The sequence below is a fragment of the Eschrichtius robustus genome, chromosome 16, assembly GCF_028021215.1.
Source record: "Eschrichtius robustus isolate mEscRob2 chromosome 16, mEscRob2.pri, whole genome shotgun sequence".
Taxonomy (NCBI): domain Eukaryota; kingdom Metazoa; phylum Chordata; class Mammalia; order Artiodactyla; family Eschrichtiidae; genus Eschrichtius; species Eschrichtius robustus.
In genome coordinates, this window is record NC_090839.1 from 33,711,833 (window position 1) to 33,726,336 (window position 14,504).

The 14,504-nt window shown below is 45.6% G+C and overlaps 1 protein-coding gene across 4 annotated transcripts in view; it reads right to left on the minus strand.

The window, feature by feature from the left end:
- The window catches only part of RASSF2 (Ras association domain family member 2), a 40,821-nt gene that overhangs the window by 6,011 nt on the left and 20,306 nt on the right, over positions 1-14,504 (minus strand). For 3 of the 4 annotated variants that reach the window (XM_068524612.1, XM_068524609.1, XM_068524610.1), the window contains 8 exons: positions 13,935-14,024; positions 11,851-11,926; positions 9,357-9,508; positions 6,184-6,272; positions 3,941-4,101; positions 2,589-2,690; positions 1,058-1,109; positions 448-569 (listed from right to left, as the gene is read on the minus strand). In XM_068524612.1, the coding sequence (XP_068380713.1) occupies positions 448-569; positions 1,058-1,109; positions 2,589-2,690; positions 3,941-4,101; positions 6,184-6,272; positions 9,357-9,508; positions 11,851-11,926; positions 13,935-13,993 (813 nt within the window). In that variant the 5' untranslated portion in view covers positions 13,994-14,024. The remainder of the gene's footprint in view (positions 1-447; positions 570-1,057; positions 1,110-2,588; positions 2,691-3,940; positions 4,102-6,183; positions 6,273-9,356; positions 9,509-11,850; positions 11,927-13,934; positions 14,025-14,504) is intronic. The other variant, XM_068524611.1, reaches the window with a different exon arrangement.

Genomic DNA, 14,504 nt, shown 5'->3' on the forward strand with positions numbered 1-14,504 from the left:
AACCACTGCTACCAGCCTGCAGAATCCGGAGCAAGAAAGTAAATGTTTACTGTTGTAAGTGACTAAGACTTGGGGAAGTTTGTTGCTATAGCAAAAGCTATAAAATCACTGCTAACTTCTTGAAGTTGCTTGGAAAAGGTTTGCAGAAACTTTTCAGCCCTCTTAAGTACCGCAGAAAGCCTCAAGAAATTTATTCCTTCTATGGAAATCATTTCGTGCCTGAGCATTCTTCCAGTTAACTCCCACATGGCACACCCTCAACCTAGCTTCTGCATTCATTTTCCTGGCCCCATGGTCATTACTGTTTCAAGAACACCTGGTATTGAGAAATAGCAACAAAACAGGGCCTGGTCCTTGGCCAAAAAGCCAAGCTATACCCCAGTTGTAGTTTACCCAACAAAATCCCCCACCCTCCTGGGACAGACATCTGACTGAAAAGGGACTCACATCATAGGTGACTTCCTCCACTTGGTCCTTCTCCATAAGGAACACTTTGGAGACCTGCTCACATGGGCCCTGGAGGATCCGGGCAATCAGGGGGTAATCAGTGTTCTTCAGCTTCTGTTTCTCTGGAACCACACACAGCCAGAAGCAGCCCTGAGTTGCCTGAGGCCTTTCTCACCTTAAGTAGTTGTCAACTCAGGGGCCCAAAGGGACCAGGCGCCTCAGGAGATTTGGCCATACAAGTCAGGAGACTGATTTGTAAATGAACAATTCAACAGTTCAAAGCAACTGTTGCCGCTCCCCTACCCGTCAACAATACTTCCATGCCTCAAGCCCTTTGGAAGATGCTGCATAGGAGAATCTGGTTTTCTCTGTGCTTTGAGAAAATCCAGCTCTTTTTTTAATAGGCAGTTAGGTTTTAGGGTTAGTTTACTGACCATATATGGCATTCTCCGGTGGACTCATCCAGCGAGCTCACCAGCCTTGGAGGCAAACAACATTTGGAAGTTTCCAAAACCCAAGCAACAAGCAAATGAGGCAGAGATTTTTTTTTTTTAACTTGTTATTTTGAGTTAATTAAAAGTTTTAAGTATACTGTGTTCTTTATACTTACCACCACTGGTATGGACCACATACAAAGCAAACTCCTCCGCTGAGTTCTCAATCTGAATCAGGAAGGAGCAAAAGATACTTGCTGAAAGCATATATTTACATATCCTAACTGTGGCCACTTCTTCTTCTTGAACACTGCAAAGCTAAATAAATGATAGGCTCTTCTGAGGGGAGGGCTATTTATCTACAGCATTTAAAAGTGGTGAGGAAATGGGGTGGTAACATTATCAATAATAATAGGTAATAAGAGCTAACATTTATTGCACCATGCCAGGCACAGTTCTAACAAACTCTACATGCTTTAACTCATCTAATACTCATGACAACCCAGAGAGAAATAAAATATTGCTTGCCATATCAGTAAACAAAGGATGTCACAGTCATCAGCAATTGCAGCCACCTCCGATGGTGAGCTGGTGAGCCCTGAGAAGACTCAGGAAAGAAACAAAGAATACCTGCCATCTTGCAGCCATCAGACTGCAGCCACTCCCAACGGTGAGCCCTGAGGAAACTCAGGATGAGAAAACAGGATACTGGCCCCAGATAGCTAAGGGGTGTAACAAAGGAATGATTTCAGTGAGCCCAGCCTCTTGCATCTTTCCATATGTAGGAAAACGCTAAATTCCTTAACTTGAGATATCTGATTTTCTTTAATTAACAATAATCTTTTGACATTCAGACTACCTGCCCTTTGTGACAAAACTCCTATGTATCCTAGCTCCCCCTTCACCTCCTCGGAGCAGTTCTCTCAGGGTTACTTGAGATGCTGCCTTCTGGGCTTGAAGTCCTAAGAATATTTGCTGAATAAAACATAACTCTCAACTTTTAGGTTGTGCAATTTTTTTTCAGTTGACACCAGTAATGGGGTCCTGTTAACCTCATTTTACTGATGGTGAGGCAGAAGCACAGGGAGCTTAAGTCACTTGTCCAACTCCTCCAACCGGCAGGTTATAGATAGAGATTCAAACCCAGAGCCTAGGCTTTAAACCACTAGGACACACTGGCTTCTATTAGAAATAAGAATACTTGGTTTCCAAAAGACTTAGAAGGGTATTGTGGAAAACATACAGAGCAACAGGACTTCAAAAACACTCATGCACTATAATTTTCACATCTATTGAAGGCTCATCAAAGTAGGTTCCCCAAATGCACAGAAGTCGATATGTGTATGGAGCCCTGAAGCAGTCATCAGGTCCAGGGTCCTTCTCTGGAGGTCCATAAAGCACCTGAGGGCAGGTGCTTCTCAGGCTTCAGTGGCACCAGAATCCCTGTAAGCCTTGTGGAACAGGATCCCTGGCCTCATCTCCGAGTTTCCGCTTCAGTGGGTCTGACTTGGGGGAGAGGGAGGCCTGAGAACCTACTTTTCTAACAAGCTCCCAGGTGATGCTGATGTCGTGGGGTCTAAAGAACCTAAACCTTCTCTGCCCGGTGCCTCCCTTACCACACACTCTCCATAGCCCCCACCTCTACACTTCTGGGGGCCCCAAGGCACACATGCCACTGTCTGAGGCCAGCCAGCAGAGGGAACTTGCCTTAAATTTGTTGAGCAGCAACTTCAGGACCTGTGGAGTGGTCATAGTGCTGTTGATGCGGACATTGGTGATGGAGCCATAGGCCGGCGTGAATACTGACGTCTGTCAATAGAGGGGTCCAGCTCAGAGTGAGTGTACAGACAAGGATGGGGCACTAAAACCCAGGTGTCCTGGCCCTGTTACCTGGGGTAAAGGGACAGGGACAATGGCACTCAACCTGTGCTCCCTGAGAGTCCTCTGTCCCTTACAACGTAGAAGCATTGGGTTTTGATGTCAAGAAAGAGCCCTGGGCTTTGCCTAGCTCAGGAGCTCACGCCCACCCCACTGCAGGAGGCTTGAGGGGTCTGAGCTTGCCAAACGGCAGCGCTGAGGAGGGAAAGAGGACCAGATAAGGGAGGCACTCCCTCCAAATAAAGCACACACAAAGCCCCTTCTACTATGACTTCAACATGAGGAGGTCTGTGACCACTCTTCCATGATGCACTTGTTTCTAGGGCCAGATTCAAACCAAGCAGCAGGAAGGAAGGAGAGTCAGCTAGCTTGGGGTGGGGTGGGTGATCTGAGTTCTGCAGCTCTGTTTCAGGGCAGCCCTTAACTCACAGAGAAGTCAGGCCACATAGCAGCTGGAGGCACATGGTGCAGAAAGAGAGTAACACGTGGATGGGGGGGTTTCTGATGAGGGCTGTTTGTGGGGTCATCTCACATCTCACCCACTGAGACAGGAAGAAAGGGGGCAGGGCACAACCATTAATGACACAGCCATTAAGAACAGGATACCACAAAAACTGGTTAGAACCTACTAGGCCCAAGATGGCAGAAGATTTGACTTCCAGTAGACCTTCACCTCATTATACACTCATTGTAATACATTAGCATCTAAATGACACACCCACAGGTGCCACGACAGTTCCGAGGTCGACCATAAAAGGCCAAAAAGTGGGTGGTGGCCCAATTCATGGAAATCCCCACCCCTTCTCCAAGATAGTTATAATACTCCTCCCACTTATTAGCCTATGAAATTACCCAGCCCATAAAAACGAATCACCCCCACAGCCCAGGGCTGCTCTTATATTCCCGAACGACCCATTGCCTTGGGGCCACCGGACTCACCCGAGACCTGGGACGTGACCATCCTCTTGCACCCCATTTTTTCCTACAACACCATCATCTAGGAGGGCTCCTGATCCGGAGGCCCTTATCTCTTTCAGAGCCAGCAGAGCCTGCAGCCCACTCATGACCCAAAGACTGAGCGGCTTCCCAGGAGTCTGCAGCCCTGAGGTGGCAGCTGCCCAGGAAGGGGTCTTGTCCCCACTGGGGCTGGCCCTTGCCCCCTGCCACCCTATCGCCTCTACCTTATGGTTGTAGAAATGGCCGTTGATGGAGAAGCGGTGGCGTCTGATTCGCCGCTGGTCGCTGGGTGTCCTCACATTGCCACGACGACGTACCCCAACATCACTGCGTGTGCGCATCAGTTGTGGGGTGTCTTCCTGCAGGGACTTCAGGCCCCTGGAGTCTGAGAGGGAAGGGGAAGATGAGCTCTGTCTGCCTGGACCTGGGATGTGGCAGTGTGCACAGAGTACCCTCTTCCTGACCAATGCTACAGCACCTACAGCTTTCTCAAAAATATATTTTATAAAAACAGTATTTCCTGCTGGGGGAAAAATATGATGCATAATTTACCAAGAAGCAATACAGTGACAAAGTTCAGAGCACAGACTTTAGAGCCAGACTCCTAGGTTCAAACCCCAGCTCCACCACTGTCATTGTAGGGGAGCAAAACTTGCTACCCCAAAATGTCTCTGGCATGCTGTAAACAATCAAGCCCCAAAAGACTGATAAATGAAATATAGCCTGCTATATCAGTAAACAAAGGATATCACAGTCATCAGAGATTGCAGCCACAGGTGATGGTGAGCTGGTTAGCTCTAAGGGGACTCAGGACGGAAAAGAATACCTGCCATCTAGCAGCCATCAGACTGCAGCCACTCCCCACGGTGATTCATGAGGAAACTCGAGGTGAAAACACAGGATACTGGCCCCAGATAGCTGAGGTTCATATCAAAGTAATGATTTCAATGAGCCCAGACTCTTGCATCTTCCCATACACAGAAAAGAGCTAAATTCCTTAACTTGGGATATCTGGTTTTCTTTAATAAACAATAATCTTTTGACATTCAAACTACCTGCCCTTTGTGTGCAAAGCTCCTATGTATCCTAGCTCCCCCTTTGCCTCCTCGGAGCAGTTCTCTCAGGGTTACTTGAGATGCTACCTTCCAGGCTTGAAGTCCTAAGAATATTCGCTGAATAAAACATAACACTAAACTTTTAGGTTGTGAACAATTTTTCAGTCAAAAAGACTCAGGAAGAAACTCTGCCTTTTCCCCTAACTGCCTGAAGAATTTAGATAGCGGGCTTATTACTGGACTACAGTTATCACCAGAGACATCTGCAAAGAATATGGGCTAAATATGGTGAGGGAAACTCTTAGAGATCAGAGTCCACCCTGTGTCACCCTGTCTTTGCAGGCCCAGCAAACATTTGTTTACCAAACGTTTGCTTTTCCATCTCCATGTGAATTGCCTTCCTCTCCTGAAGTCCCAAACCACTACCCCCAACATCCTCTTTTGTCTTTAGCTGAAGATGGTAGTTAAGGTGAGGGCATCAGCCATTTTGGTGAGTTACTCAGTTTTTCTGGGTCTCTCCCATGTATACATGTTATTAAACTTTTGTTTGATTTTCTCCTGTTAATCTGTCTCATGTCAATTTAATTCTTAGACCAGCCAGAAGAACCTAGAAGGTAGAGAAAAATGTCTTCCTTCCCAACACCATATATCACTAACTCTCTGTGCCTCAGTTTCCTCATCTATACAATGGGGATAGTAATAGCACTCACCTCACGAGATTGTTGTGAGGGTTTAAATAAGTTAATTCATTTAAAGTGCTTAGAACAACGTCTGCACAAGATAAGCACGATATAAGGACTTGCAAGATAATTTCGAACTGACAATATCTATCAAAATTGCAAATGCACATAGCCTCAGATCCAGAAATTCGATTTCAAAGAATCCTACAGACACTGACAAATGTGTGAAATGATACATGTATAAGGACACTGTCTACACTTTTGTTTGTCTAAAAGACTAAAGACGACTTAAATGTTTATCAATAGGGAGCAATTAAATTATCATTTTTTTCATACAATGTAATACTGCAGAGCTGTAAAGAATGCAGAAGTTCTCCATGGGTTTGTATGGAACAATCCTCAAGACAAACTAATAGAAACGGGATGTGCAAAATGCAGCCACTTACATAAAAAGGGGAAGAAAAGAAATGACATCCAACCATTAAGCTTTGTTGGTGTGTATTTCCTTGTGTTTGCAAAGAGTACCTTGGGAAGAATGCCTTCAGTTTGCTTCTAGGGAGGGAAACTCAGTGGGTGGATGAGATGGGAAACTTTCAATTCTTTTTAATAAGTTTTGAATCTTGAACCATGTGAATTTTGTTTTCAAAAAATAAGTAACAGTGTACAACATTCATCATATCAGTCTTCACACAGTCGGCCCCAAACTAGAGGATCCTCCCACCATGCATGTACCTGTGGGACTTGATGTTGGATCACTCTCAGGCAGGGCATCCACCTCTGAGATTGGAATGTTGGGCATGGTGAGGGGCTTGAGGATGGTGCTGGTGAGCAGAAAACAAACAAAAGGTTCAGCCCCTGCAGAAGAACGCCCCCAGTCCCACCCCACCCCACTCGTACAAAGGGAGCACTTGGCCTGTGCAAGGCTGGGTACCAGCACACAGCAGGTGACAAAGGACATGGTGGGCTGTGCTGAGTGTCTCATGAGGCTGGTCCAGCTCCTGGGCTAAGCACTGGGCAGGGAAGGGGAGTTCTGGAGGGAGAAAATGTATTTGCAGCAACATGAAGTCCAGGACAGAAAACAACAAAGAACACCTGTGTGGTGCCTGTGCTGAGTTTCTAAGCACGTACAAATTTTATAGCTTATTTAGAAAACCCTAATAATGGTCATTTATTTCTAGGGACAAGATTCTAGTTCAGACCCACTTCTGTTGGAGGAATAACTCAGAAATTGCTTCTGCCATCTAACAGGAATGGAAAGTAATAGGTTAGCTGCTACAAGAGTCAGGGCAGCTTTGGAAGTGGCACTGATGGCAGTGTTCTCAGGGTTGCTGGAGAAAGGGTCACAAGCAGGCAATCTGAGTTGAGACCTGGTATTGCTACGATAGCCGGAAAATAACTCCTCAAAGCCTAAAAGAACAGTGGAAGCAGCTCAGAGAAACACACCCAAAATCAACAGAGGATTTGGCCAGAAAGGAGAATAATATTTAACCAATTAGGACCATCCCATGGTGAGAAGAATGCAGGTGCCCTGGTGAAACAAAGCAGGACCCTGTGGGGGCTTCCCAGGAACAGACCCCTGTATCCCCCTCCTCTTGTTTGTAAAAAAGCTTTAGCCTCCTAGGCCTTCCCTGAGTTCCAAAGAACAAATTTAATCAGAGAAGTGAGAAAATGCAGAAACTAAGGAAAACAGTCAAGCAAGACAAAATATTGATAATAATAGTTTAGCCAAAAAACAAAGTCAAGGACCTTTAGTTCCTCCTCAAGGGCTATAGATAGTATCCTGAGCCATGTCCATGAGTTGCTTTGCAGATACTGAAAGTATCTTCTAACACCAGGTGTAAGAAGTTAACTGCATTCTGACCACAAGCAGGTAAACCCCAAACCCCTTGGAACCAGATGATGTTGACTCCTGAAATACCACCCAATTACCTCACCAGCAATTAATCAGAAGAGCATCTACCACCCTGCGACCCTCTCCCTCATCTTGCCTTTAAAAACTCTCCGATGAAAGCCATCGGAGAGTTCACGTCTTTTGAGCATTAACTGCCTGGACTCCTTGTTTGGACCTGCAATAAACGCAGCACTTTCCTTCACCACAACCCGGTGTCAGTAAATTGGCTTTACTGCACGTAGATGAGCAGACCCAAGTGTGGTTTGGTAACACTGGGACTCAGCAGAGATAGGATAATTTTCTTTTTTTTTTTTATGGGCACATCATGTGGCTTGAGGGATCTTAGTTCTGAGACCAGGGATTGAACCTGGGCCCTCTGCAATGAGAACGCAGAGTCCTAATCACTGGACCACCAGGGAAATCCCAAGGGATGCTAATTTTAAGGGAAGACGATTTAAAATTGAAAATCTGAAAGAACTGCCTATTGTATTATAACCTGTGAGCTTCTGAGCCCCAGAATGAAACTGAGCAGAGCCTCTCAGGAATGGTGAACATTTGGCACCCATAGCAGCCACTTCCCACTCCCTTGTCCAAAGCACTCTTTATTGCCAAAGCAGAAACTGGTCTCAGCATGCTTCTTAACACAGTGGTTCAGGCATTCACTTTATTATAGCAGGCACTGGGATAACATTATTTACCATTCCTGAAAACTCAAAGTATTTGCAAGTTCCAAGAACCAACCAAGACCAGCTTGATGCCATAGGGAATGGAAAAGAAACAAGTGTACAGTGTGAAAGACCCCTTAGTAGGCCAGCCAAAGGTCACATGGTCAAGTGGAATTTTAAAAATCATCTCACTTAGGGAATGGAATGTAAAACACCCCAGGGCCTGGGCTGGGGCTGTGGAAAGGGTTTGGCCCACTTGAAACCAAATACAGAGAAAGTGCCGAAAACAAAGCAGAGTATGAAACTGGCAAAGTTAGATGAAACCAGAGAACCTTGATTGGACACCCTGGCGCTGATGGGACAGGCAAAGATTTTCCTCCTTAAATTCCCTTGGAAAGAAACCAGATCAGTAACAGGCTTTGGCCACATTGTAGGTTTCTCTCAACTTTAGCAAAGAATAGATTTGGCTGTGGAGTTTAACAAAATGTGCAATGGGGTCAACAGAGAGGGATTGGTTCTTATTTAAAACAGAAAAAAACATCACTGTGGTTTTGGCTGAGAGGTTGGCGCACTCCACCCACGCTCTGGCCCCAAGGCATTCAGTATCAGCAAAGTTTAGGATGGAACAAAGGATAGTCACTTGATCCTAAAAACTGAAGTCCCAGAAAGACAGTAAAGAGGGTGTGCCTTACTAGATGCATTGAACTACTCATCTGGCTACAGGGAGGAACAGGCTTAGTCTTCACAGACCTTCCAGTGGGAACCCAGGAGAGGGGACCTCTCAAGACCATCACGCCACCACCCAACTCCAGGTGTGGCCTGAAGGAAGCAGTCCTTGCTTGGCTGGCTTGGACAGGACCTGACATTCTTTTTCCTCTTCCAGGTTCCCCTCAGACACAGAGCTTTGGACAGAAGTTTTGAGCCCTAAATGTCTCTGGGGTGGGGTCGTTCTATGAGGAGTGGTCCTAGTGGGGAGGATGCTGGGGCATCAGGTGTCCTGTCGGAAATCTGCAGACTGGGCCTGGCTGGCCACTACGATACCCCTCAGAGACTAGGGGTCTCCACAAGGAAAGGCACGCTGCTCACCCAGGCCTTAGTGCTTCTCCTCTCTGACTCAGCATCTCCCCTCCTCACTCTGACTCTCACTCAGTGATTGTGGTGACAGGCATGGAAGCCCAATAACACCAACATACACCCCTTTCTCCTCCTCCCAAGTCAAAGGCAGGGGGCAGTGGGAATAGGAGCTGGGATCAAGGCTTGCTGGAAGAAGGTGGCATTTACCTGCTTGAGAATAGATGGAACCCCCAGATACCCCTGGTCACCCCCTAGTCCCATCTCTCTTCACTCACCCCTGAGCTCCTAAGTTACAGCCAGAGTGCCAAGAGGAAGAGGATGGAGGAGGGCGAATGCGTTCATTGTCATCCTGCATTTGTAGACGAATGGGCCGGCGCAGCCCCCAGGAGATGTTCAGCAGCCCCTCCACGATGAACTCATCTTCTTCCTGCCACAAAACAATTGGCAGGGTGAGCCCAGAAAAGCCCCAAGGAAGCCAGCACCATGTTGTTGGGGGTAATTGACAGCATCCTTGATGTGTCCAGCTGGGTGCACCCAAGTTACAGTCACAACCCAGCTCCAAGACACTCTCTCCACTTGAAACTACCCCTGAGGCTCTGAAGCTGACCTCAGAGGTCAGGGCAAAGTTGCCTCAAAATTCATAGACACGTGCAAATTATAATAATGGTTTTTTGTTGTTTTTATACTAATGATTTTAAAGAAAGCTAACTACATTTTTTTTTCTTTTTTTTTTCTTTTTGGCTGCGTTGGGTCTTCGTTGCTGTGTGCGGGCTTTCTCTAGTTGCGGCAAGTGGGGGCTACTCTTCATTGCGATGCGTGGGCTTCTCATTGCGGTGGCTTCTCTTGTTGCGGAGCACGGTCTCTAGGCATGTAGGCTTTAGTAGATGTGGCACACAGGCTCAGTAGTTGTGGCTCGCGGGCTCTAGAGCGCAGGCTCAGTAGTTGTGGCGCACGGGCTTAGTTGCTCTGCAGCATGTCGGATCTTCCCAGACCAGGGCTTGAACCTGTGTCCCCTGCATTGGCAGGCAGATTCTGAACCACTGTGCCACCAGGGAAGTCCAATTACATTTCTTAAAGTATGTGAGATTAACCCTGCTAACAGAAGCAAGAGCTAAAACCTTAAATTAGCTACTTTCCCTTCCCCTACTATGGAAAGTGATGTGTCTTTAGCTATAACATGTTATATGTTAATTTGACCCACTGGATGAAGGAGATTTAAAGTAACATTTCCTCAAGTTTGTTCAACAGAATACTAGCTCCTCTAGCAGATCAATTGTTACCTTAAAAAGAGTACCATGTGATCGTGAGTTGGGAGATGATGTGTTAATCAGATTTCTTAACAGCAGAACTTCCCAGGCCAATAATTAGCTAATGTGCTACATAACAACTCTCCAAGAGGTGAATAAATCCTGCAAGAATTCCAACTTTATACTCAAGGGTTGTTGACTGATAAGAATTTAAATTTGAAACCCTTCTGAAAACATTTGCATGTTTTATCCCAAAGAAGTGGATCTCACTAATCACCATAAAACCTTTTAATCACCTATAAGACACACCTCAGAAAAGCTGTTTAAGGACCAAAATCTTGCTAATGGTCCAGCCACTAATTAGTAGAGGGTTTGAGGACAATGCCTAAAGGGTCAGGTTTTCTTTCTAGAGTTTCAGAAAAACCTTTCTGAACCCATGTTTTATAAGCAGGGCCAAGACCTGAGATCTGGGCTATGGCCACATCTTCAGGACAAGCCGCATGAATGAAGATGACACTTCTTCAGTGAACAACTAACCTGGGCCCCAGGATCATCCTTAGAGAGGGAGGGGGTAATAAAGAAGGCAGGAGAAGAGTGGAGCAACTTTAGGGCATTTGGGGATCTTAGGGAGAAAAGCTTTATTTAAGCACAGGTCATATATGGCCTTCTAGCTGGTCAAGGTTGGCATCATTACTTTATATCACATGATTGTAGGGCAGAATTTAACCCAAAGTAGGACTTTGCCTAAGTGGTGTGGTTTGAGGAACATACAAAAAGCCACTACATACTATTCCCAACCAGCCTGCCTTAGTAGCTGAAATTCTGCCATCTGGATATCCGTTTGTTTCTATGAATTAAATCCCCATGGCTTGACAACCTGAAAATGTGTTTAGAAGGGTATTACACACACCTTCTTATCGGTCAAGAACACTTGAGTATATATTACTCCACCATCTATCTGAAACAGGCTTTACAGAAATGGATACAGTATGCATAAGCTTAGATTCAGGATGGGGGCTGCGGAAAGACAGATGGATAACAAAGGACACTCCAAGAAGGCACTCGAGGAAGGCTGCTGCAGTTGTGGGGAAGGGCCAAGAGTTACCACCCAGAGCTTATGTAACTTGTCCAGGTTGCTTCAGCAATAGGACATGGGCCCGGATGTGTCAACATAGAGGACTGGGTGAAGTTCCTGAATTGCCCAAGAGGAGGAAGGCTGCTTGAGAGTTAGTTGAAAGAGTCATTTCATGAAAGGGAGGGTTCTTCTTTTGAGGCTGGCGCTAGCCCAGCCACACAGCTGCAGGAATGTCTCCGGAACAGAAAAGCTCATCTTTTTTAGAACAAATTTGGGCCTGGGGTCTCCTTCCAAAGAACTCTAGGGACTCCCAATAACATCACTAGCATTGAGAGGCTCCTCACTGTGGCAGGAGAGGCAGGGACTCTCAGACCAGGAGACATGGAGACAAAGACTGGGCTGGCCACCAGGGAAGGAGCCTCACAGATCTTCCTTGGGACTCCTTACCTCACGATGTCGGAGCTGCAAATTCTGGCCTTCATAGTACAAGTTGTAGGTCTTCAGATGCAGGAGAAGTTCGTTCCTTAAGGGAAAAATACAAGAGGTGTCACAATCTCAGGTGAAGCCACTTATAATGCAGTTGTTCCCTCTTTTTCTCACCTCTAACCTGGCCTTCGACTTTCCAGTCTGGGTGTTTGTCTACATGTGTACATATACACATGCACATACCCAGAGTTCAAGGTCAAGGTCAAGAGTAAATACTACCTAGAACAGACTGGATGTAAAGAGCAACTCCAGAAAACCAAGGCAGGTCTGGTCTGCTGACAAAGGTTGGCATCTCTCACAACACTCCCCAAACCCAAGCTAAATATGCAGGCCTTAATGAATCACAGATTCATAGAGGCAAACACATTTCAAAAGCCCATAGACAGGATTTCTCCAGACTCTCCACAGCCTTTCCTCCCTCACACATGCTGTGAGTGAGGAGGGGACAATCACTACAAACCTTCACAAGACTCAGAAACTCCTAGAATTTCAGAAAGTTAAAAGGGACAGGTCTGGGTCCCACTGACTTATGCTTCATTGACATGACCTTATCAGGTGTTTAAAAACTTACCAACTCCCATCAAGAGTGGAACAGATGAATAAAGTCAGCTATGGTCACACAATGGAGCAGCAATGAGAATATGAATGAACTACACATAATATGGATGAATCTCACAGATATTATGCTGAGTGAAAGAAGCCAGACACAAAAGAGCACATATTGTATGATTCCATTTATATGACATTCGAGGTAGATGTTAGAATTCAGGATAGTGGTTCACCTTTGGGAGTGGTGACTAGAAGTGGGCATGAGGGGGCTTCTGGACCCTAGCAATGTACACTTCTAGGTGCTTTTATCTTTTTAATCTATTCTAGGTGCTTTTAGTTTATAAAAATATTTTTTAAAAACCTTACAAGGCCTCTAAATACTGGTTTCCAAGTGGCCCCCCTGGGAGCACAGCTCTACTAAATATGAGAGAGCATGTCACACCCTTTGTGATCAGAGTGAGAGCTGCCAAACCTGAAAATGCTGTGATCAAGTTTTATCTGAAAGTGAATGAGGGGAGGCCTGAGAAGGGCTTGAGGAGGCTGAGGTGTGTTCTTTTGCCTATACTCAGGCAAGAGGCAAGGGAGTTCAGTCCCTCTAAGTCCAGCCATTCAATGGAGAGATTTGGGGCCACACAGGAGGTCAAAACCAGCTGGAAACTCAAAGAAGTTCCAGACAAGTTAAACCTAGATAAGCTGGAGTCAATTAGTAAAAAATGTGACTCCAAATAACCTAAAACAAAAGCTGTTTGATACTTTTGAACACAAAGATCTGAAACTAGGATTTAAAAGTACTGGTCAGTAGAAGCCCTGGGGGAAATCCATCAGTGAAGAGATAAGTATGATCCATAGCTCACACAACTGTGTGTCTGTGTATGGCCAAGTGTGTCTAAAGGAATTAAAACAATTTGGCCTCAAATAAATTAAACATTTCGTTAAGATAGAGAACATAAATATGTACAAATCTCTGTGCTGAATGTAAAAATATATCTGCAAACTTATAATTTAAAAAAGTCCATTTTGGCTTAGGCCCTGCCATATCAGCAAAAATCTGAGTTCAAAAGATTTTAGTGCATATAAAGCAATGAAACTGTCTCCTTCTGTTCAGGGGGCACCTGTGCCCATTTTAGCCAGAACCCCAGCAGCACAGGGACACGACCCAGCCAGGACTTTCCTGGGGTATACCACAGACAAGACAGTGAGCAGCCAGCACCAACTCCTCCTCCTGGAAGCCCTCCAGAACATCATCTCTTTTGAACCCCTAAGGGTGCCATGTCCTGAAGACCTCCTTAACTTCACTCTCTATGGCCAGGCTCTGGGGGCATGTTTTTTTTCTATAGCAGCAACCTTGCTGATGCTCTCACTGGTCCACACTCAGTTGCTTTCTCCTTCTCACACACATGAACTCCTCTCGTGCACAGAGGAGGCTCCTCTGCCAGTGGCTTCCGTTCACATGGGACTGGCCACTGCAAACACAATACCATAGCAAAAAATCTTACTTGGAAATGTATTTATCTTGTCCACATGGGACTAGGGAAGTTTGGTGACTGTAGTCCATTCTTCCTTTCTCTTTTCATCAGATGAGAGGCCTATATTTGAAAGGTGAAGACAGAGGTTAAAGTCAGGTTGTGTCCTTAGGAACTCAGCAGACCATGTACCAGGGGCGGGGAGCACATGGCTCTCTGTCCCTGCCCCAGATCCACAGCTCAAGCAGCCCAACACTGACCCAGGGCCAGGGAAATGCCACACTGCTGGCTGCTGCCTCTGCTTGCCACAGCCTCTGAGAAAAATCCCACTTGATCATGGTGTATGATCCTTTTAATGCACTGTTGAAATTCAGTTTGCCAGTATTTTGTTGAGAATTTTTATATTTACTTTCTTCTAGTATTTCAGCCTGCAGGTTTTTAAGTTTTTTTTTATTGTAATGTCCTTATCTGGCTTTGGTATCTGGCATTGTAAAATGAGTTTGGGAGTGTTCCATCTTCTTCAATTTTTTGGTAAGAGTTTGAGAAGGATCAGTATTAACTCTTCTTTAGATGTTTGGTAGAATTCGCCAATGAAACCATCTG